Here is a 24,566-nt window from a genome sequence, read left to right as displayed (position 1 = left end):
GGAAGAAAAACAGCCATGGTCTAAATCAGAGGTGACCGGGGGCCAGGTGGCCTTCACTTCAGTACAACTTATGAATGGTAAACAACTCCACTGCATCAATAGCTTTTTTCCCAGAAGGTCCTGGTATAACTGATCTCGCAGTACATTAAGCGGTATGTGGTGCGGACAACGGCCGCAATGAGCACATCAGGAGGGGAGGCTCTTTATGGCTCCTTCCTCATCCCTTCGTCATGATGGTGAACAAGTGTTCAGCTCTCCAATCCGTCGTCTCAGGGCTGGCTGACCGACAGCCTGACCAGTATGCAGGGCTGTGGCTGTACTGCCAAGAATCTGTTTAGTTTCACTGATTCATTCTTTATCAAAGGGTCCGGCCCACTTTGACTTCCACCCAAGCGAAAGGGGCAGGGGCCATCACTGAAGCCAGGGAGAGATCTGAGAGGCTGCCTACCAGGCCCCATCTCCGCTACCACCCGCCCCCCGTCTTCCTGCACGTGTCTCGGCCTCCATTGTCTTGCTCAAAGCAGCTTAAAGCAGGTTGGGCGTACAGAACTGACTCCCTCTCCTTTCTGCTGCAGGACTCGGAGGAGCTCCCTGGACTCAGGTTCTAAGTCTCACATCAATGGGTCCGCCTCTCATAGAGGATGAAAGGGTGAGCAGAGCTCAGTACGCTCAGTTTTAGAGAGGAGGAAATGGATCCAATCTGCTGGGAGGTGGCACAGCCTCACTGTACAGGTGTTGGAATACAACAAAGGAGAATACTATAAACACACCTGGTACACTTGTTATGTCTGTCAATAACACTATTTCCAAGCTCTGCATACCAGGACATTATTTTCTATGGTGGTAAGTCAAACACCCTATTCCCTGTGTAAATCAGGACTAGGTTATGCCCAGGTTAAGCTGCAGAGCACTAGAAATCAGCATTACGACATGCTTATCACGTTGTTATGATGAAAAACTGCGTTGGACAGGCTTGCCAATCCAAGAAGAACAAAAAAAAAACGTTACTTTTAACCACGAAACCTCTAGAACCTATAGTCTTACCGCATGATGCTGTACTAGCATCCCCTGGCAATCACTCATCTGAAAACAATATGCAATGAACTAGCTGGTACATCTACCTACTGTAAGCCCTTTTAGTCCTGTGGATTTCTGTCTCAGAATATAGTCGCTCTTACAGAGAGGACTTTAACATAATACATACACCAGGTACAGAATTACATACAGTGCCTTGCGAAAGTATTCGGCCCCCTTGAACTTTGCGACCTTTTGCCACATTTCAGGCTTCAAACATAAAGATATAAAACTGTATTTTTTTGTGAAGAATCAACAACAAGTGGGACACAATCATGTAGTGGAACGACATTTATTGGATATTTCAAACTTTTTTAACAAATCAAAAACTGAAAAATTGGGCGTGCAAAATTATTCAGCCCCCTTAAGTTAATACTTTGTAGCGCCACCTTTTGCTGCGATTACAGCTGTAAGTCGCTTGGGGTATGTCTCTATCAGTTTTGCACATCGAGAGACTGACATTTTTTCCCATTCCTCCTTGCAAAACAGCTCGAGCTCAGTGAGGTTGGATGGAGAGCATTTGTGAACAGCAGTTTTCAGTTCTTTCCACAGATTCTCGATTGGATTCAGGTCTGGACTTTGACTTGGCCATTCTTACACCTGGATATGTTTAATTTTGAACCATTCCATTGTAGATTTTGCTTTATGTTTTGGATCATTGTCTTGTTGGAAGACAAATCTCTGTCCCAGTCTCAGGTCTTTTGCAGACTCCATCAGGTTTTCTTCCAGAATGGTCCTGTATTTGGCTCCATCCATCTTCCCATCAATTTTAACCATCTTCCCTGTCCCTGCTGAAGAAAAGCAGGCCCAAACCATGACGCTGCCACCACCATGTTTGACAGTGGGGATGGTGTGTTCAGCTGTGTTGCTTTTACGTCAAACATAACGTTTTGCATTGTTGCCAAAAAGTTCAATTTTGGTTTCATCTGACCAGAGCACCTTCTTCCACATGTTTGGTGTGTCTCCCAGGTGGCTTGTGGCAAACTTTAAACGACACTTTTTATGGATATCTTTAAGAAATGGCTTTCTTCTTGCCACTCTTCCATAAAGGCCAGATTTGTGCAATATACGACTGATTGTTGTCCTATGGACAGAGTCTCCCACCTCAGCTGTAGATCTCTGCAGTTCATCCAGAGTGATCATGGGCCTCTTGGCTGCATCTCTGATCAGTCTTCTCCTTGTATGAGCTGAAAGTTTAGAGGGACGGCCAGGTCTTGGTAGATTTGCAGTGGTCTGATACTCCTTCCATTTCAATATTATCGCTTGCACAGTGCTCCTTGGGATGTTTAAAGCTTGGGAAATCTTTTTGTATCCAAATCCGGCTTTAAACTTCTTCACAACAGTATCTCGGACCTGCCTGGTGTGTTCCTTGTTCTTCATGATGCTCTCTGCGCTTTTAACGGACCTCTGAGACTATCACAGTGCAGGTGCATTTATACGGAGACTTGATTACACACAGGTGGATTGTATTTATCATCATTAGTCATTTAGGTCAACATTGGATCATTCAGAGATCCTCACTGAACTTCTGGAGAGAGTTTGCTGCACTGAAAGTAAAGGGGCTGAATAATTTTGCACGCCTAATTTTTCAGTTTTTGATTTGTTAAAAAAGTTTGAAATATCCAATAAATGTCGTTCCACTTCATGATTGTGTCCCACCAAAAATACAGTTTTATATCGTTATGTTTGAAGCCTGAAATGTGGCAAAAGGTCGCAAAGTTCAAGGGGGCCGAATACTTTCGCAAGGCACTGTATTCCCCACTCTCCAAACTGTAAAAAAAAAGAACCAGCAAAGGTGGTTCATTGTAGTTGCTTCTGTGAAGCACGCTTCCTTGTTACTGCCATTGCTGCTTGTGCTTAACGGTGTGACTTGCCTCTCCTCAAGCTCCTCTCATCTACATTTTACAGTTCAGAAATCACATTAATATGAATGGAAGCGAAAATACGAGGTCTCATTACAATGAATTACAATGCAGCTTTGTGTGCAAGTCCTGGACATAACACATTGCCATGTTCTTTGTATATTCATTAGTACAGGGAATTTCAATAGCAAGCCAATATGCAAGCTTTTTTACAGTGCATGCTGTAAGCTGATGAAACATTCCCCCAATGTCTCTCAGTCAGAACAAAATGATGGGAAGCACAATGAACTCTTGAGAATTCCTGTAGGGAACTAATACACTCAAAACCCTGTCTGCTTCTGGTGTCTGTCAACAGAGGGCTATTTGGAGAAGCCTGGTGTTAAAAGGTAAAGAATTACTGTCAACCTCACTCTCCAGTAGTATGACTTGCATAAACCCTCAAGAGGGACCTATTTCATACCGTTTTACCTTAATTGGAGGGAAATTATATTAAATTAGATAATTGCTCTGAAATAATTGCCAATATTTGATAAACAGCATCCTTCAGAATGATGCATGGCTTCATAACCTAAAACGCAGTTCTGCGGCGTGTGGGGGGGAAATAATTGCAGTATGCTCTCCATTTTATTAAAAACCTCTTGCAGACAAAAATGTGTAAGAGACAGAAATGATTTCCGTTTAGAACTCATGAGTTTCCAGCCTTGGTAATTCTATAAATATTTGATAATAAGTCATCCACAGTGAGCATCCACAGAATACAAAAAGAGGGGATACAAAGATCAGCTTCTTTTTATGCTTCTCTTTAGATTGGGCCTCTTCATATACTTTTGCTGAGCTCATTGAACTTCTAAGTGTCTTTCTCCCACTTTGGTGTTGCTACTGCTGTTCTGTTTATGAGAGCCACTTAGCTTGGAACCAAGGTTCAGTAGTTCCCTAAAAACCTTTTGAAATGAAGAGTGAAAAAGCATAGATTTTCTGGTTGGAAAAGTCCTCATATCTGCTGGAATTCAACTGGAGGAGTCTATTTGGTGGGATCTATGACTTGACCTTATTTTCCAACCATACATTAGAGAAAGTCATTTAAAAAACTCTGACTGCATGAAGACAAATAGAGATCTGATATGAGTCACAACAGCTGAATGGGAAAAGGGGTTTGGTTCCTAAGAGATTGTTTCCTGACCATGTGAGAGAACTGCAGTCCCACACAAATCCCAGAGTTAGCAGATCTCCTCTCAGACGAGATTGGCTAAACCCCTGATACATTTCACAGCTTTACATCTCCTTGAAGGACTGTCCTGCACTCAAGAGATTGGCAGGCAGCAAAGCTCTCACCTCTCTTTGACGGTACAACTTCCAGAAACTTTGGAATAACACTGTTCCAACATTGCAGCAATACAATTCTCTGAAGCCTCACGTCACTCTTTTCTAGAGGCAATGGTTGTTCAACTATTGGCAGCTATCTCAATGTAATTGTCTCCACTAACATGGTGTCTATCAAACTGTGGCAGATGGAATAAATGATGTCCTCTTTTTCTTATGACATGTATCAGATATCCTTGAGTTATAGCAGTAGTTCTGGGCAGCACCAGCAGAGTTTTCACAGTTAGGTACATACCTCTTTGCCAGAAAGGTAATAGGCAGAGAGCAGGCCTCCGACAAACCGGATGTTCACTTCAAAGACAGAGACCTCAGCATTCTGCAGAGAGAACAAACAAAGGAGAGAGATGGAGAGATAGAGATACGGAGGAATGGAGAGAGAGACAGAGGGGGAGGAGAGAGACAAAGGTTACATGATTAGGAGTATTCAGCCTGCTGAGTCACCAGGCAGCAGCTGGCAGGCGGTACACAGGGTAGGAATTAGAGATCGACCGATTAAACGGAATGGCCGATTAATTAGGGCCGATTTAAAGTTTTCATAACAATCGGAAATCTGTATTTTTGGACACCGATTTGGCCATATTTTTTTTCACACCTTTATTTAGTCTTTATTGAACTAGGCAAGTCAGTTAACTTCTTGAGTGTAGGAGGCAGGATTTTCGTTTTTGGCAACAAAAAAACTTACCCATTTGAAACTGCCTATTTCTCAGCCCCAGAAACTAGAATTTGCATATAATTGTCAGATTAGGATAGAAAACACTCCAAAGTTTCCAAAACTGTCAAAATATTGTCTGTGAGTATAACATAACTGATATTGCAGGCGAAAACCTGAGGAAAATCAAGTCAGGAAGTGCTGTTTTTCCTGAAAGCTCTCTGTTCCATTGGATGCCTTGCCTACATTTAAAGGGATATCAACCAGATTACTTTTCCTATGGCTTCCTCAAGGTGTCAACAGTCTTTAGACATAGTTTCAGGAAAAATTAAAGATAACATCGCGTCAGTGGATAGCTGGGTGTTCGCAGAGTTTTGCTTGCGCAACAGAGTGGGGCAGCCATTGTCTCTCCCTCTCCTATTGAAAATGCGACAGTCCCGGTTGATATATTATCGATTATATATTTTAAAAACACCCTGAGGATTGATTATAAAAAAACTTTGACATGTTTCTGTGGACATTACGGATACTATTTGGAATTTTCGTCTGTGATGTCGTGACTGCTCGAGCCTGTGGATTTCTGAACATAACGCACCAAACAAATGGAGGTATTTTGGATATAAAAATAATCTTTATGGAACAAAAGGAACATTTATTGTGTAACTGGGAGTCTCATGAGTGCAAACATCTGAAGATCATCAAAGGTAAGCAATTTAATCTATTGCTTTTCTGACTTTCGTGACCAATCTACTTGGCTGCTAGTGTTTGTAATATTTTGTACATGTATATTCAGCTAAAATAAATCCAGGTTAGCAGGCAATATTAACCAGGTGAAATTGTGTCACTTCTCTTGCGTTCATTGCATGCAGAGTCAGGGTATACGCAACAGTTTGGGCGCCTAATTTGACCGAATTTTACGTAATTATGACATTACACTGAAGGTTGTGCAATGTGACAGGAATATTTTGACTTATGGATGCCACCCATTAGATAAAAAAACAGAACCGTTACATATTTCACAGAAAGAATAAACGTCTTGTTTTCGAGATGATAGTGTCACGGCCGTCCTCCTCTTCATCTGAAGAGGAGAGACGAGATGGATCTGAGGACCAATACGCGGCGTGGTAAGTGTCCATGGTAAATATTTCATCAAGAAAGACTGAACACTATACAAACGAGTAACAAAAACAATAAACCAAATTCGACCGTGAAGCTACAAAATGAGACCTGTGCTGAAACAAGCCATCAACATAGACAATCACCCACAAACAAACAGTGCAACCCAGGCTACCTAAGTATGATTCTCAATCAGAGACAACTAATGACACCTGCCTCTGATTGAGAACCATACTAGGCCGAAAACATAGAAATGCCCCAAAACATAGAAAAACAAGCATAGACTGCCCACCCAACTCACGCCCTGACCATACTAAATAAATACAAAACAACGGAAATAAAGGTCAGAACGTGACAGATAGTTTCCGGATTCTACCTTATTAATGACCTAAGGCTCGTATTTCTGTGTGTTATCATGTTATAACTAAGTCTATGATTTGATAGAGCAGTGTGACTGAGCGATGGTAGGCACCAGCAGGCTCGTGCGTTTTCGTGCGTTTGCCAGCAGTTCGTCGCTGTGCTTCAAGCCTATCAACTCCCGAGATTAGGCTGGTGTAACCGATGTGAAATGGCTAACTAGTTAGCGGGGTGCACGCTAATAGTGTTTCAAACGTCACTCGCTCTGAGACTTGGAGTAATTATTCCCCTTGCTCTACATGGGTAACCCTGCTTCGAGGGTGGCTGTTGTCGATGTGTTCCTGGTTCGAGCCCAAGTAGGGGCGAGGAGAGGAACGGAAGCTATACTGTTACACTGGCAATTCTAAAGTGCCTATAAGAACATCCAATAGTCAAAGGTATATGAAATACAAATGGTATAGAGAGAAATAGTCCTATAATTCCTATAATAACTACAACCTAAAACTTCTTACCTGGGAAAATTGAAGACTCATGTTAAAAGGAACCACCATATGTTGTCATGTTCTGAACAAGGAATTTAAACGTTAGTTTTCTTACATGGCACATATTGCACTTTTACTTTCTTCTCCAACACATTGTTTTTGCATTATTTAAACCAAATTGAACAATGTTTCATTATTTATTTGAAGCTAAATTGATTTTATTAATGTATTATATTAAAGTTAAAATAAGTGTTCATTCAGTATTGTTGTAATTGTCATTATTACAAATAAATAAATATAAATAAATAAATATATATATAAAAATATATACATTTTTTCGGCTTTTTTTGGTCCTCCAATAAATCTGTATCGGCGTTGAAAAATTATAATCGGTCGACCTCTAGTAGGAATATCCTCGCATCACACACTGAATGTAAACACTGCAGACATACACTAACTCTTTCAGTTGGTGGCACCAGCAGAATGATTGGGTCCCACCAATTTTTTAAATAATAAAATGTATATAGATGTGGGCTATAGCTGAGGACCCACTGAGGTATCAACATCCTTATCCCATGACTTTACAGAGGACTCTGTACAGTACATCAGAGAAGTGATCAAAAAGTGTCATTTTAGAGTCAACTACCTAATGTTACAACAAACATTTAACCAACTGTATCGATACAATAGTGTGGTCCACTATCCCCATAGTTAAAATAGAACACAAAGAGGAGGGTCTGTCAGAGAACAGACTTCCACAGAGCTCACACAGAGCTGAGGCTAAACAACACTGGGAAAAGTTATCTATAATTCAGAAACTACCCACACTGGGTTCAATTTACGTGTGTTATTTCATCTCAAGGTCAAGCTGGGAAGCATGAGTTGCCACCAACAAATTTAAGCAATATGAAGAGGTGATAAGATGCCTTCCTGGTATGGAACACCGTCTTGCCCAAACACAGACCTGCACTCAGCCCAATTCCCTTCGAAGGGCCCAAGGCTTGGTTTTCTCCATTGGAATAGGCAGGCTTATTACCCATTCCTCATGTAGATTGTCATTACTCTGAAAAGAAGCATGTGGAGCCTGTCTATCCAGGATAAATTGCTATTCTTTTAATACTGAGAAATGATGGTTTTCATAACCTCATTCTAACTTCCAGCCCTTTGCTTTATATGATAGATCATGTAGAGTGGCCATCAAATACTTAAGTTAATCATATTATTATGTGCTTATTCCTTGAGGTTTTACTGAGAGGAAATGTTCATGTTATTGCCTCTACTTTGAGTGTACCACATAAAACATTTTTAAATAAAAATGGTGCTTTTTACATTGGACTAAACTTTATCTTTCCACAATATGAGAAACTTCCGTTCCTAATGGGGGGGAGAGAGGCTCAATGACCACGCATGGTAATTATACCGAATAACAATGAAATATCAGTAGTTAAGACTTTTTTGCCCTCATTTTACCATGGGTTATTTGTTTCCTGCAGACTATTTGTTTTGGGACAAACAACAGAACATTTGTAAACATGTATTTTTTATGTTGAATTGTAAAGCTTTATCTCTTAGATTTTCCCATACAAAGGCTTCTGCGTAGCATGACTCTGTATTTCAATTACAGTTTTATCATGAGTAAACTAATCTGGTCCGGAGAGATTCTGTAACTTATATTCTTCAATAGTAGAGAACGTGTGACAGGCAGGCAATTTAATTTAACAGCAGGCCAGCAGACAACCTTATAATTAAATCTGATGTATTTAGTCCAAACCTGTGGACTGTGAAACCCAAATTCATCATATTTCTGTTCGCATTATCAATGGTGTGTTAATGACTTAACATTTTGACAGGTGGCAGTTGTTTAATGGGAAGGCATTTTTCATTGCTGGAATTAAGTGTTTTTCCCCTGACTATGAACCGAATGACTTGGCACACCTCAGTGGAAATAAGAACTGTTGTGAGGAGGGGTTGAACTCTCCTGAGGACACTGCTCTATGTAGCTGGGGTGCTTTCCACTCTAAGAGACCTTAGAGAGCTATTCTGGCCCTCAGTCAAGGACTTCAGTGAAGCCAAAGAATCAAAAGGATTTCATGACAGTCTGCTGCACTGCACCCAGGGTTCAATTCCACAAAATGGAAAGTTAAGGATACTGATGAGGTAAAAAAAATAATACACGAAGAACATCAAAATGTGATTGTACTGTATTGTACAAAACGTGTGAACTCCGTAAAAAGGGATCAAATCTAGACCACCAAAATAACTTAAACTGACAACCTCAACGTATTCAGACCAGATGTTACAGGTTGCACAATTTGAATTTACATCTATTACAGTGAAACCAAAGCAGTCTCACACACGGTATCTTGGCACGAGTCATTGTTGAATTCTCCAATGTCTGAAGAGGTACTGCTGCTGTTTGTGTAAATATGCAATGTCTTGATGGAAGACTTCATAAACACCGGGGCCAAACTTGGCTGTACTGAACCGTGGTTCATTAAACCCTCACTGTTAATATGGTGGTAAAGTAGGGTGAGTGTCTGACTGAACACCATTCATTCTTCAGCCATGTGACAACCCACAGCCCTCCGTATCATGACCATCTACTGAAAACTCTAGTCAGGCCTAACTTCAACCTGAATCAGATGTGATGTTATAGTCTTATCAATTATACTCCCTGTCTATGTTAAATGAATGAGCTCCTCTTCCACTGAAAAATTACAAAAGACACTAGGGAAAATAACTGAGATGGGCTGAGGGAATGGAAGGATGGAATGATGAAATCAAATCAATTGTATTGGTCACATACACATATCAAGCAGATGTTATCGCAGGTGTAGCGAAATGCTTGTATTCCTAGCTCCAACAGTGCACAACAATACACACAAATCTAAAAGTAAAATAATGGAATTAAGAAAGACATAAATATTAGATTGAGCAATGTTGGAGTGGCATTGACTAAAATACATTAGAGTAGAATACTGTATATACATATGAGATGATTAATGCCGTATGTAAACATTATTTAAACATTCTTAAACTGACTAGTGTTCCATTATTATTGTGGCCAGTGATTCCAAGTTTATGTATATAGGGCAGCAGCCTATACAGTCTAATGGCCGTGAGACAGAAGCTGTTTTTCAGTCTCTCGGTCCCAGCTTTGATGCACCTGTACTGACCTCACCTTCTGGATGGTAGTGGGGTGAACAGGCCATGGCTTGGGTGGTTGATGTCCTTGATGACATCGGGTGCTGTAGGTGTCCTGGAGAGCAGGTAGTTTGCCCCAGGTGATGCGTTGGGTTGACCGCACCACCCTCTGGAGAGCCCTGCTATTGCGGGTGGTACAGTTGCCGTGTACCAGGCGGTGATACAGCTTGACAGGATGCTCTCAATTGTGCATCTGTAAAAGTTTGTGAGGGTTTTAGGTGTCTTCACTACACTGTCTGTGTGGGTGGACAGTCAGTGATGTGTACGCCGAGGAACTTGAAGCTTTCCACCTTCTCCACTGCGGTACCGTCGATGTGGATAGGGGCGTGCTCCCCCTGCTGTTTCCTGAAGTCCACGATCAGCTCCTGTGTTTTGTTGACGTTGAGTGAGAGGTTACTTTCCTGGCACCACTCTCCAGGGCCCTCATCTCCTCCCTGTTGGCTGTCTCGTCATTGTTGGTAATCAGGCCTACTACTGTCGCGTTGTCTGCAAACTTGATGATTGAGTTAGAGGCGTGCGTGGCCACGCAGTCATGGGTGAAGAGAGAGTACAGGAGGGGACTGAACATGCACCCTTGTGGGGTCCCTGTGTTCAGGAAGTCCAGGACCCAGTTGCACAGGGCGGGGTTCAGACCCAGGGCCCTGAGCTTAATGATGAGCTTGGAGGGTACTATGCTGTTGAATGCTGAGCAATAGTCAATGAACAGCATTCTTACATAGGTATTCCTCTTGTCCAGATGGGATAGGGCAGTGTGCAGTGCGATTATCTGTGTAAATATTGGGGCGTAAAGCAAATTGAAGTGGGTCTAGGGTGTAAGGTAGAGGTGATATGATCCTTAACTAGCCTCTAAAAGCATTTCATGATGACAGAAGTGAGTGCTATGGGGCGTTAAGTCATTTAGTTCAGTTACCTTTGCTTTCTTGGGTACAGGAACAATGGTGAACATCTTGAAGCAAGTGGGGACAGCAGACTGGGATAGGGAGAGATTGAATATGTCTGTAAACACACTTAAATATCTTACTCAAGTCTTCTCCGGCCAAGGAGAAGGAGAGCCCACAGTCCTTGGTAGCGGGTCGCGTAGGCGGCACTGTGTTATCCTCAAAGCGAGCATAGAAGGTGTTTAGCTTGTCCGGAAGCAAAGACATCAGTGTCCGTGACGTGGATGGTTTTCCCTTCGTAGTCCGTGATTGTCTGTGGACCATGCCATATACACTACTGTTCAAAAGTTTGGCGTCACTTACAAATGTCCTTGTTTTTCATGAAAACATACATGAAATTAGTTGCAAAATGAATAGGAAATATAGTCAAGACATTGACAAGGTTATAAATAATGGTTTTTAATTGAAATAATAATGGCATGGTGTTACAAAATGAGCCTAAAGACATGTTACGCAACATGAGCTCATGGGCTCTCATGAAGTGTTTGATTACTTTTTTGATCACACTTGCATTGATGTCAGAGTGATTAGAGGGACAATGGAGTGCTGAGTACCAGGCAGTTAGCAAGTTTGTAGTCTAGTAATGACCAACAGCAGCATCAGAGCGGTCATGTGGAACGACCGTGTGAAATTTGACTGCCTTCAAGACTCGTGACCGCCGGTGTGGTCACCGCAACAGCCTGGGCTCAGACTGACTTAGGCATTTTCTCCCTCAAAAAACTCTAAATGCAGTCCCCAGATGGCGTCAAGCACTCCTCCAGCATCTTTTCATTTTTTCTGCGTCTCACGAATGTTCTTCTTTGTGATTCGAACACCTCTAACTTAGATTTGTCTGTCTATAACACTTTTTCCCAATCCTCCTCTGTCCAGTGTCTGTGTTCTTTTGCCCATAATAATATTTTCTTTTTATTGGCCAGTCTGAGATATGGCTTTTTCATTGCAACTCTGCCTAGAAGGCCAGCATCCCGGAGTCGCCTCTTCACTGTTGACGTTGAGACTGGTGTTTTGCGAGCACTATTTAATGAAGCTGGCAGTTGAGGACTTATGAGCCGTCTGTTTCTCAAACTAGACACTCTAATGTACTTGTCCTCTTGCTCAGTTGTGCACCGGGGCCTCCCACTACTCTTGCTATTCTGGTTAGAGCCAGTTTGAGCTGTTCTGTGAAGGGAGTAGTACACAGCATCGTACCAGATCTTCAGTTTCTTGGCAATTTCTCGCATGGAATAGCCTTCATTTCTCAAAACAAGAATAGACTGACGAGTTTCATAAGAAAGTCCTTTGTTTCTGGACATTTTGAGCCTGTAATTGAACCCACAAATGCTGATGCTCCAGATACTCAACTAGTCTAAAGGAGGCCAGTTTTATTGCTTCCTTAATCAGAACAGTTGACAGCTGTGCTAACAAAGGCAAAAGGGTTTTCTAATGATCAATAATAAACTTGGATCAGCTAACACAACATGCCATTGGAACACAGGAGTGATTGTTGCTGATAATAGGCCTCTGTACGCCTATGTAGATATTCCATTAAAATCATCAGTTTCCAGCTACAAAAGCCATTTACAACATTAACAATGTCTACACTGTATTTCTGATCAATATGATGTTATTTTAAAATGGACAAATCTTTTTGCTTTTCTTTCAAAAACATGGACGTTTCTAAGTGACCCCAAACTTTTGAACGGTAGTGTACGTATCGTGTCTGAGCCGTTGAATTGCGACTCCATTTTGTCTCTGTACAGTCATTTTGCCTGTTTGATTGCCTTACACGGAAGGAATAACTACACTATTTGTATTCAGCCATATTCCCAGTCACTTTGCCATGGTTAAATGTAGTTGTTCGCGCTTTCAATTTTGCGTGAAGGCTGCCCCCTATCTACGGTTTCTGGTTTTGGTAGGTTTTAATAGTCACAGTGGGTAAAACAATTCCTATACACTTCCTGATGAACTCAGTCACCGTATCCGTGTATTTGTCAGTGTTATTCTCAGAAGCTACCTGCTTGACCAAAACAATCTTGAAGCATGGATTCCGATAGGTCAGACCAGCGTTGAATAGACATTAGCACATGTATTTCCTGTTTGAGTTTTTGACTATAGGAAGGGAGGAGCAAAATGTAGTCGTGATCAGATTTGCCAAAGGGTGGGCGGGGGAGGGCCTTGTAGGTATTTCAAAAAGTTGAGTAGCAGTGGTCCAATGTTTTACCTGCGCGAGTACTACAGTCAATGTGTTGCTAGAACTTCGGTAGCGTTTTCCTCAAATGTGCTTTGTTAAAATCTCCAGCTACAATAAATGCGGCCTCAGGATATGTGGTTTCCAGTTCGCATAAAGTCCAGTGTAGTTCTTTGAGGGCTGTCATGGTATCTGCTTGAGGGGGGATATACACGTCTGTGACTATAACCGAAGATAATTTTCTTGAGAGGTAATACGGTCAGCATTTGATTGTGAGGTATTCTAGGTCGGGTGAACAAAAGGACTTGAGTTTCTGTATGTTATCACAATCACACCATGTGTAGTTAATCATGAAACATACACCCCCGCCTTTCCTCTTCCCATAGAGTTCTTTATTCCTGTCTGCGTGATGTACTAAGAATCCAGCTGGCTGTATGGACGGGGACAGTATATTCAGAGAGAGCCATGTTTCTGTGAAACAAGAGTATGTTACAATCCCTGATGTCTCTCGGGAAGGAGATCCTCAGCCTGAGCTCGTCTACTTTATTATCCAGAGAATGAACATTAGTGAGAAATATGCTCAGAAGCTGTGGATGGTGTGCACTCCTCCTGAGTCGGACTAGAAGTTCACTCCGAATGCTTCTTCTCAGCCGGTAGTGTTTTGGAGCAGCTTCTGGATTAAGTTAAATTGCCCTGGGGGGTACGAACAAAAGGATACAATTCTGGAAAGTCGTATTCCTAGTCGCAATGCTGGTGAGTTACCGCCACTCTGATATCCTGCTGTATTGCAGTATGTAATAACACAAAAACAATTCTGGACTAATAATGTAAGAAATAACACAAAATTAAAATACTGCAAAGTTGCTTAGGAGCTAGAAGCAGAGCTGTAGGCAACATCTTACTCTCTGATAGAACCTAGTGTAGAGGTTCTAGAGCTAAGGTACTGTATAGCTGAGCTCCTTCTTATCACAATGCTGAGAGCAATGGCAGTGAATGACAACAACAGTAATACTCTGACAGTAAAATCCCCTCAAGGAAGCCCTTGCGAGGTCACAAAGAGCAGCAGTGAAAACAGACTACTGGAGATGATGCACAAATGCACTTACTAAGCCTGGCTACACTGCTACACAAATAACATGCTGCCATGTCTGTGGATCAGCTGTCAGAAGACTCTTAGTAATACTCATCCGCTGATGCTGTGCCTGTGTGCGTGTGTGTGAGAGCGACAGGATCTACCTGCGCTGCATCTACCTCAAACCTCTGGCTAGAAAATGTCTCCCTTTTGTTAGCATGCAGGCCGATGTCCAGCAAGGCTGTGCAGTCATTACACAGATCCTGCCTTCAGGCTGAAAGTGGAGCGAGGGCCCTTCCATAATACATAACCTCTGCCTTTGTTCCTGCACTGGCCTTGCCTTTCACAGCAGCCCACAACACAAAGCATCTAGGCACAAGGCAGAGGCAAATAAAGATGGGCACCAGGGGCTTGCTTGCTTTCTCGCTCTTCATCTCTTCCCGGCAGGACTGATGGGAGAGTGAAAGAAAAGTTGTCCCTGGCCATTATAGTCCGAGCTGGTTAGCGTGTTGTGTTTGACCAGACCCGCTTTATATTCTGACCTTGTGTGTCTGTCTATCCGTCGTGCTCGTCTGTCAGAGTGAGTGGGTGCGCTGGGGCACAGCCTATTAAAGTGTAACACACAAAGAGGAGCGATGGCAGGAGAGGGACCCTGGTTCAGAGGGCAAGGCAGTGGCTAGCCTACAACGGATGGGCTTTTCGTTTAATAAAATACTTTTTAAAATCAATTTACAGGGCATGACATGAATCAAATACTGGGGGAGCTCAGCAATACTTGAATTACCAATGCCTTGCTTGTCAATGTCAATTGGCTAGATAATCAAGACAAGTGTCATTCAGGGATCCCCACGACCTTGTCTTGAAACCTGAACATTAAACTCTGAGACATCTCCCCTGTTCCAGTGAATCTGTATTGAACAGAGGCATCAGGAGATGCAGTGGTTAGCTCCTGTCTTTCAGTATTCCAGTCATGGCTCCTCACTAATACCACAGTCAGGCGGGATGGAGGGCCAAATGGAAAACCAGACCACTCCATCCATGTTAAGACAATATTGCAAGGGGAGGAGCTGGAGAGGAGGGGGTTGTATCAATCTTTGATTTAGATGATTCTGTATTCAGGAGACAAAGTGAATATTAATGCCTGGTCCACCAGGGCTTTTGTAGGCTCCTTTATTGTTGGAATTGCTGGAGGGCAGTGAAGCCAAAGCCTTTCAATTAAAAGTTTGTTAACACTCTTTATGAAAGCTTCTGATCACTTATGCTATTTTCTCTCTCTCCCTCCGTTAGAAAAGCATAAGGGTGGACAAGAATTTAGTGCTTCTTAACGAGAGGGTTCTCCAAGGGGAATAAATAATGAATCTGGTTCCCCCAACATGGGCAAGATCTAAGAAGACAGAGGAGACATCAAAGTAAAAGGACTGAAGGTGTTTTTTTTAACCTCAAGTTCTGCAGCGCCATCACCACCCCTCCTTAATCCATGCTAGTATTGAACAATCATTTCACACAGAGACTAGGCTTAATAACGGTATAAGTGGAAAAGTTTGTCAACAACTTTTAATTTGATGAGTCATCACATTTCCTTGTGCTATAACCTTCCTTATAATCTCTGGTATTCAATTTATCGCAAAATTGCATTATAGGGATATGGGATGGTTCAGTTGTTCACATACTAAAATTGCACAAATTGCAGTTTGACATTTCTCAAGTGGGGCCATTTCTTTTATTGACGTAAAATAAACCAAGAAAATAACTTGCTAAGAAATCACAAATTGTTGAGGCATGACCAATGCTGAGTTTACACTAGATTAGAGTTGCATTAGAGTTGATCAAATGCAATTGAGAGTGGTGCAAGGCATTATGCAAATACAAATGATTGCATTCCAATAGACTAGGGAGTTGATTTACAGGGTTATTTGGGCATTATTGATAACATTTGGTCCAGAAGCACTAGTGAGCACCATTGTCAATATCATCATTTCATAGGTATATAAATAATGGTGGATTGCAAAGTTTTTCTAATTAGTGTGACAATGTCAGAGACAGACTTTTCAAATAGTTTTAGACATCTCTTTCATTTCCATGTGTGGGAGTTGTCTGAAGGGAAAACTGTATTGTTGAATATTAGAGACAGGAAGAGACAGCGAATGGCTTGAGAAAGGCAATGTGTTCTACCTGACAGACCCACAAAGTCTTAGCTCCTAAAGCACATTACCTTCAGACTGATGAGTCAGGTCTAAATTGACTGATTAGAAGGTATCAGAGTTAAGTGCTCTCTCCTTCTCCCTACCCCACACAGTGGAATCAAGGTTACTTCATTCAGTCCACTTCTACAGACATATGCCACTCTAAACAGTAGTTTCTTCCAGGCGAGTACTTTAACTGTTCTGTCTGAAACAGAGCACTTCATCAAGGCCCAATTACCTGGAGTCACCTTGAGTGTCCCTGTATTCTCTCCATGCTGATTACAGTGGGGTCCGCCTAACCAATCAGATTGTAGATCTCCTGTCCTTGTGAATGTCAGTGGGTGACTTACTAGCAGAGTTTGGTAAGAGTGCTTTCAGTTTTGCTGGCCCATAATTTTGGAAATTTTGCAGAAGGACCTGGAACTAAATCATTTTATTCCGATTGATACATTTTAAAATCACAGATCAGAGGGCTGCTGATCACAAATTGCACGTTTATAATCCTGCTCTTTTAAGCTCTTTGTTTTAACTTCCATTCATTGTTGTGTTTTATGTTGTGTTCTGTCTCATATGGAACTGTATGAATGCTGCTTGGCCAGGGCTCACCTGGAAAAGACATGTGAATCTCAATGTGACCTCCTTGGCTAAATAAAGGATAAATTAATCAAAGTAAAAAGACAAGGGTGTTCTATGGTGCTACTAGCTAGCAGACAAGGGTGTTCTATGGTCCTACTAGCTAGCAGACAATGGTGTTCTATGGTCCTACTAGCTAGCAGACAATGGGTGTTCTATGGTGCTACTAGCTAGCAGACAATGGTGTTCTATGGTGCTACTAGCTAGCAGACAAGGGTGTTCTATGGTCCTACTAGCTAGCAGACAATGGTGTTCTATGGTCCTACTAGCTAGCAGACAATGGGTGTTCTATGGTGCTACTAACTAGCAGACAATGGTGTTCTATGGTCCTACTAGCTAGCAGACAATGGTGTTCTATGGTCCTACTAGCTAGCAGACAATGGGTGTTCTATGGTGCTACTAGCTAGCAGACAAGGGTGTTCTATGGTCCTACTAGCTAGCAGACAATGGGTGTTCTATGGTGCTACTAGCTAGCAGACAATGGTGTTCTATGGTCCTACTAGCTAGCAGACAATGGGTGTTCTATGGTGCTACTAGCTAGCAGACAATGGTGTTCTATGGTCCTACTAGCTAGCAGACAAGGGTGTTCTATGGTCCTACTAGCTAGCAGACAAGGGTGTTCTATGGTCCTACTAGCTAGCAGACAATGGGTGTTCTATGGTGCTACTAGCTAGCAGACAATGGTGTTCTATGGTCCTACTAGCTAGCAGACAATGGGTGTTCTATGGTGCTACTAGCTAGCAGACAATGGTGTTCTATGGTCCTACTAGCTAGCAGACAATGGGTGTTCTATGGTGCTACTAGCTAGCAGACAATGGGTGTTCTATGGTTCTACTAGCTAGCAGACAATGGGTGTTCTATGGTTCTACTAGCTAGCAGACAATGGGTGTTCTATGGACCTACTAGATAGCAGACAATGGGTGTTCTATGGTTCTACTAGCTAGCAGACAATGGGTGTTCTATGGTCCTACTAGCTAGCAGACAATCAGTGTTCTACGGTGTTATATAAATATTCATACACATAGCTCATATAAAACAAAGACATTCCGTCGCAAGAACACATACACCCAGCCACAAGACTGACCCCCTCTATTGGTCGGATGCTCAGGATAAGGCTCTGCTGTGCACCAATGGGGCTTCTGCTCTGGCTAGAGCAAGGCCCGCCTCCAACCCTCCGACCAGTCAAGAAGACCGAAACGACAAGACTCCACCTACTTTATTCTATGTATAAAAATGAATGTAACCGTTGTATAAGGCCTCTTTTTCACCTGACTCCTTGCCAAGTTATGTGAACTAGGTCCGTGCACGTAAAACTGCGGGACAAGATATCTTTGACTCATTAAAACTGTCTTTTGTTACAACTGAAATCCACTCTGTCCAGCGTCCGTGATTGGGTCTCAACTCTCCAGTATTTAAACACTAACAACGGTCCTACTAGCTAGCAGACAATCAGTGTTCTACGGTCCTACTAGCTAGCAGACAATCAGTGTTCTACGGTCCTACTAGCTAGCGGACAATCAGTGTTCTACGGTCCTACTAGCTAGCAGACAATGGTGTTCTATGGACCTACTAGCTAGCAGACAATGGGTGTTCTATGGTCCTACAAGCTAGCAGACAATGGTGTTCTATGGACCTACTAGCTAGCAGACAATGGGTGTTTTATGGTCCTACTAGCTAGCAGACAATGGTGTTCTATGGACCCACTAGCTAGCAAACAATGGGTGTTCTATGGTCCTACTAGCTAGCAGACAATGGTGTTCTATGGACCTACTAGCTAGCAGACAATGGGTGTTCTATGGTCCTACTAGCTAGCAGACAATGGTGTTCTATGGACCTACTAGCTAGCAGACAATGGGTGTTCTATGGTCCTACTAGCTAGCAGACAATGGGTGTTTTATGGTCCTACTAGCTAGCAGACAATGGGTGTTCTATGGACCTACTAGCTAGCAGACAATGGGTGTTCTATGGACCTACTAGCTAGCAGACAATGGGTGTTCTATGGTCCAACTAGCTAGCAGACAATGGGTGTTATATAGTCCTACTAGCTAGCAGACAATGGGTGTTCTATAGTCCTACTAGCTAGCAGACAATGGGTGTTTTATGTTTAATGGTTATACTCACCACGTTGAAGTCCAGGTTCTTCTCCACCCACTCTGTGGCCATGTCAAAGTCCTCAAACATCTCCATGATGTACAGGGTATCCAGAGCATCCACGATGGTGGCTCCTTTTATGCTCCCTGGGAAGGCAAACAAAACAAAGCCTTTAGGACTAACATCATATTTTCCTCTCATAGCAACATATTGTATTGGTGGAACAACAGCACAGTCAGAGTCATGGTTCTGTGATTAAGACCAGAGGTAAAGCCTATAGGGAGGAGGTCAGATCTGGCAGTGTGGTGCCAGGACAACAACCTCTCCCTCAACGTCAGCAAGACAAAGGAGCTGGTCGTGGACTACAGGAAACAGAGGGTCTAGGCACGCCCATTCACTGAAGTGGAATCGGTCGAGAGATTCAAGTTCCTCTGTGTCCACATCACTAAGGATCTATCACAATCCAAACACACCAACACATTTGTGAAGAGGGCACTAGAACACCTCTTCCTCCTCAGGAGGCTGAACAGATTTGGCACGGGTCCTCTGATCCTCAAAAGGTTCTACAGCTGCACCATTGAGAGCATCTTGACTTGCTGCATCAGCTCTTGGTATGGCAACTGCTTAGCATCCGACCACAAGGCGCTACAGAGGGTAGTGCGTACGGCCGAGTACATTACCGGGGCTGAGCTCCCTGTCATCCAGGACCTTTATACCAGGTGGTGTCAAAGGAAGGTTCTAAAAATGATCCAAGACCCCAGCCACCCAAGTCATAGACAGTTCTCTCTGCTATCGCACGGCAAGCGGTACCGATGCACCAAGTTTGGATCCGACAGGACTCTGAACAGCTTCTACCCCCAAGCCATAAGACTGCTAAATAGTTAGTTAAATAGTTAACCAAATAGCTACCTGGACTATCTGCATTGACCCTTTTTGCACTAACCTTTTTGACTCATCACATACACTGCTGCTGCTGTTTACTATCTGTCACCTTATTCCTAGTTAAATGTACACATCTACCTCAATTACCTCGTTCCCCTGCACATGGAGTCGGTACTGGTAACCCTTGTATATAGCCAAGTTATCATTACTCATCGTGTATCTTATTAAGAGTTTCACTTTTCTATCATTTTTTTTTTCTTTCGCTCTGTATAGTTGGAAAGGGCCGTAGTAAGTAAGCATTTCACCTGTTGTTTACGAAGCATGTGACAAATAAAATGTTATTTGAAAGGTCCAGGGCAGCCGGGTGTTGGAACTGGAAGTGTGCTGTTTTATTCAAAGAGCGGAGCATATCTCCTGCTGCGCTGGAATATCGCTTCAGGCAACCTCTGTTTATCTCTGTGCAACGTCAGGCATATGAACAAATGCAAGTCTCACAGAGCACCTTTGGCTATTCTGTCAGGTTTTTACCTGGTCGAGGAGGATGTCTGTGGAAGAGAGAGTGGAAACAGAGCGAGAGAGTACTAGCAAGGGTTTCTAAGTCTTTTCACAGTGGGCTGATGCTTTGGCAAGGCTCTTGGCCACCAGACTTTACTTCACTAGCTAGATGACATTATACCATCCTGACAGAGCACCGTGTTCATTCATCTGGTATTGTGCAGCTAAAACTGCTTCTGCTTCATTAAGATAAGAGCAACAAGCTAAATGGAATGACTGTGCTTTAAACACATGTAGCCTGTATGCAATTTATTCTCCATTGAAGGTTCTTTTTTCCACCTCATTTTATTGGGTGGTGGTGGGGTACGGATGGTTATTCCATCCAAACATGTGATGATCACGTATTGCATGACAAGTTATATTGTTGCTGTGTTTGTTAGATCCATATACCAATTCATACATCAAACAAATCTCTGGGGGTTAAAGCCTTGTATTCAGCTTTATGGCAGTGACCTAAGACACTAAGCCTATACTGACATGGTCTGGTTAAGTCTGACCCTAGCCAACTAAAACTCAACTCCAATATATATGTGACGTCAGGGCTCCAGTCCGCCCACTCTCGTCTCCGCTCAACTCCGTTGATGTGAAGTAGTACATCTTGGAGTTACGTTTTACTTGGCTAATCAGACCCATACAACCTCCCAGTGTTGGATCTCAGCTAAACAAGATCCAATACGCACAATAACAGGTGTCAGAATCACTTCTAGTAACACAAGAGCAGCTAATGGAAGTGCAGATGTTGTGTGCTGTGTTCGGGGGTAAACCTTTCATTCAACAGATGGTGACAGAGGAAACATTTATTAGCCACAATAGAAAGAGAGGAGTACAGTGAGGACTGACAGCAGGAGGGCTTAGGTCCTTTTTATGCTTTAATTATAAAATCCTGCTTGGCTTTAATTATCCAACCCTGCTCGGCTTGCCAAGCGTTTAGCATAGAACCCATCCCCTGCCATCTAGGGCTGGGCGGTATACCGTATTTTATGATGTACCAGTACTGATACACAGACTGGTTTGGGTTTTGTTAAATGTGATATGCCGTTTGTAATGTCCATTTTTATAGATTACTTCGCTACTTGAGTCATCTCTCTCCGCTCTCTCTCTCTCGATGCTGCATTCCACACAGACCTAGCCCCGCCCCGTCAATCAAGGACTGCGTTCAGTCTCTGCATGGTCAATGCAGCACATGCAACAATGTTGATGGCAACAATGCTGTTTTTACTTCGCTCAATATAAATCTACTAGCATTTTATAATTACACTATTAGTTTGTGCTTCTAACATCTGCAAACAGCAGGTTCGTCTTTTCTTAGCAAGTTGGGCCTAAATCTGGTTAGTCGCTAATGCTAATCACTAGCTAGTACATTTAACAACTGAGTCAGAGCAAACTTAATTAGTCTCTTAAAGATGAAGTGGAAATCAATCCCAGAACAACAGCAGGACCTTGTGAAGATGCTGGAGAAAACAGGTACAATATCCACAGTAAAACGGGTCCTATATCGACATAACCTGAAAGGTCGCTCAGCAAGGAGGAAGCCACTGGTTCAAAACCGTCATAAAAAAGCCAGACTACAGTTTGCAACTGCACATGGGGACAGAGATTGTACTTTCTGGAGAAATGTCCTCTGGTCTGATGAAACAAAAATAGAACTGTTTGGCCATAATGACCATCGTTATGTTTGGAGGAAAAAGGGGGAGGCTTGCAAGCTGAAGAACACCATCCCAAGCGTGAAGCATGGGGGTGGCAGCATCAAGTTGTGGGGGTGCTCTGCTGCAGGAGGGACTGGTGCACTTCACAAAATAGATGGCTTCATAAGGGAGGGAAATGATGTGGATATATTGAAGCAACATCTCAAGACATCAGTCAGGAAGTTAAAGCTTGGTCGCAAATGAGTCTTCCAAATGGACAATAATCCCAAATATACTTCCAAAGTTCTGGCAAAATGGCCTCAACCTCAATTCTATAGAAAAATTGTGGGCAGAACTGAAAAATCGTGTGTGAGCAAGGAGGCCTATAAACCTGACTCAGTTACACCAGCTCTGCCAGGAGGAATGGGCCAAAATTCCCCCAACTTATTGTGGGAAGTTTGTAGAAGGCTACCTGAAACATTTGACCCAAGTTAAACAATTTAAAGGCAATGCTACCAAATACTAATTGAGTGTATGTAAACTTATGACCCACTGGGAATGTGATGAAAGAAATAAAAGCTGAAATAAATCACTCTACTATTATTCTGACATTTCACATTATTAACATTATTAAGTGGTGATCCAAACTGACCTAAAACAGGGGATTTTTCCTGATTAAATGTCAGGAATTGTGAAAAACTGAGTTTAAATGTATTTGGCTAAGGTGTATGTAAACTTCTGACTTAAACTGTATGTGTTGCCACCCTAGGGTCATGCACTATTCAAAAAGCAAACTTTGAACTTTTATTATTCAAAAACAAAATACTGTCAAATAGTCACACGGAGAGGAGGATGAAAGGACAGGCACCAGTCAGGCAGGCAGACGAAGAGACTAATGCTCAGCAAAGCTTTTAGTCCACAGAGTTATCTAAAGTAAACTCAATAATGTGTCTATGGCACTTTCCCATTAACTTACACCTATACAGGTTTCTTCAATAGATTAAATACAATGTGGTGGTACTGGTTGTTTTGATTTATTATTTATTTTATTTACAGATAGATTGAACACCCCCGATGCTCAACAATAGGCAGCCTGGGCTCTGTGAGAGATGAGGGGGGTTACATTTCGTGCCTTCCATCTATTATCTACCAGCCCGGCAGGCTTTGCTCCTGCAAAGCGTGCCTGCCCAATTATAAAACGCAGTAGAAAGGAGGAGTGGAGAAGGGTCATCCTCATCCCATTACTGGGACAAGCCTCCTGGACCGCACAGCAGAGAGCACGCTGTGTGAAAAGGTGTGTGTTTGCATGAGTGCTCATGTGTGCGTTTGTATTTGCATGCGATTGCCTATGTATAAATGTACACAAGCCATGGAGTGACTTGAATACAAAGCCACATTTCTCTGGTCTCTAAGATTCCAATTAAAATGCATTCCTATGGCACGGTGTGTACCAGCCTTTATTGTTATGACAAAGAGATCTTGAAAGCTTGGTCAATTGTGAATGTAAGATGACAGATTTGAGAAAATAAGAATATGACCTGGATCAGTTCTTATATAGAATCCCAGTGTCTTAATGATAAGAACAATGGAGCAGAACATGATCAAGTTCCCATTAAGACATCTTGAATTGACTTCTGAAGGAGGACATCACTTTTAATTTCTCTGGGGATGGCCATCCCATGAACAGGCAAAATATATTCCCCAGTTCAAAAGAGCCTGGTGATGGATGTGCGAGCAGCATTCACGGGACGGCAGCTCTTGTGTGTCAGAGCCTTCATTCATCACCTGCTCTCTCCCTTCATACCTCATACTTTAGAGGAGCAGAGACTCCTGCGCATTTTATTGACAGATGACACTTGCCAATAGAGTTCTCACATCATTACCGGTGGAAAATGGTGGAAAAATGAATTTCACTGGGCTGAGAGCCTTTGAGGCTTGACAGAGAATTATGCAATATTCGGACAAAAACAACCTTCACGTAAAAGGTGACAAAGTCACGCTGTAATTTCCCGGAGAAACAGAGAAGCGCAGCACATTGCCTCTCAAAACAAAGGAGTGCTCAGAATATCAAACCCATACAGACAGTGACACTACTCAGTGTACTGAGGGAGGACATTATCTTATCACTTCATTGAGGCCCATTTTAGAAAACAAATGGTGCTGTTCCAATGAGACCAGCACTGACACCAGTGGGCCACCAGTGTTTTATGTTAATGTAAGCTCTAGTGTTGTGTTTCCATATTAAGACAATACTACGTCCAAAAATACAAGCAGCGAAAACAAGAGGCAAGACATA

The 24,566-nt window shown here is 42.5% G+C and overlaps 1 protein-coding gene across 1 annotated transcript in view; it reads right to left on the bottom strand.

The window, feature by feature from the left end:
• LOC110529582 (mannosyl-oligosaccharide 1,2-alpha-mannosidase IA) overlaps positions 1-24,566 on the bottom strand; it is a 166,845-nt gene that overhangs the window by 84,859 nt on the left and 57,420 nt on the right. Inside the window, exons 3-4 of the mRNA XM_021611921.2 lie at positions 19,239-19,354; positions 4,552-4,632 (exon numbers count right to left, since the gene is read on the bottom strand). Of these exons, the coding sequence (XP_021467596.1) occupies positions 4,552-4,632; positions 19,239-19,354 (197 nt within the window). The remainder of the gene's footprint in view (positions 1-4,551; positions 4,633-19,238; positions 19,355-24,566) is intronic.

This window comes from Oncorhynchus mykiss, chromosome 8, assembly GCF_013265735.2.
Source record: "Oncorhynchus mykiss isolate Arlee chromosome 8, USDA_OmykA_1.1, whole genome shotgun sequence".
NCBI lineage: Eukaryota > Metazoa > Chordata > Actinopteri > Salmoniformes > Salmonidae > Oncorhynchus > Oncorhynchus mykiss.
This window is presented reverse-complemented; position numbering and strand designations above follow the sequence as displayed.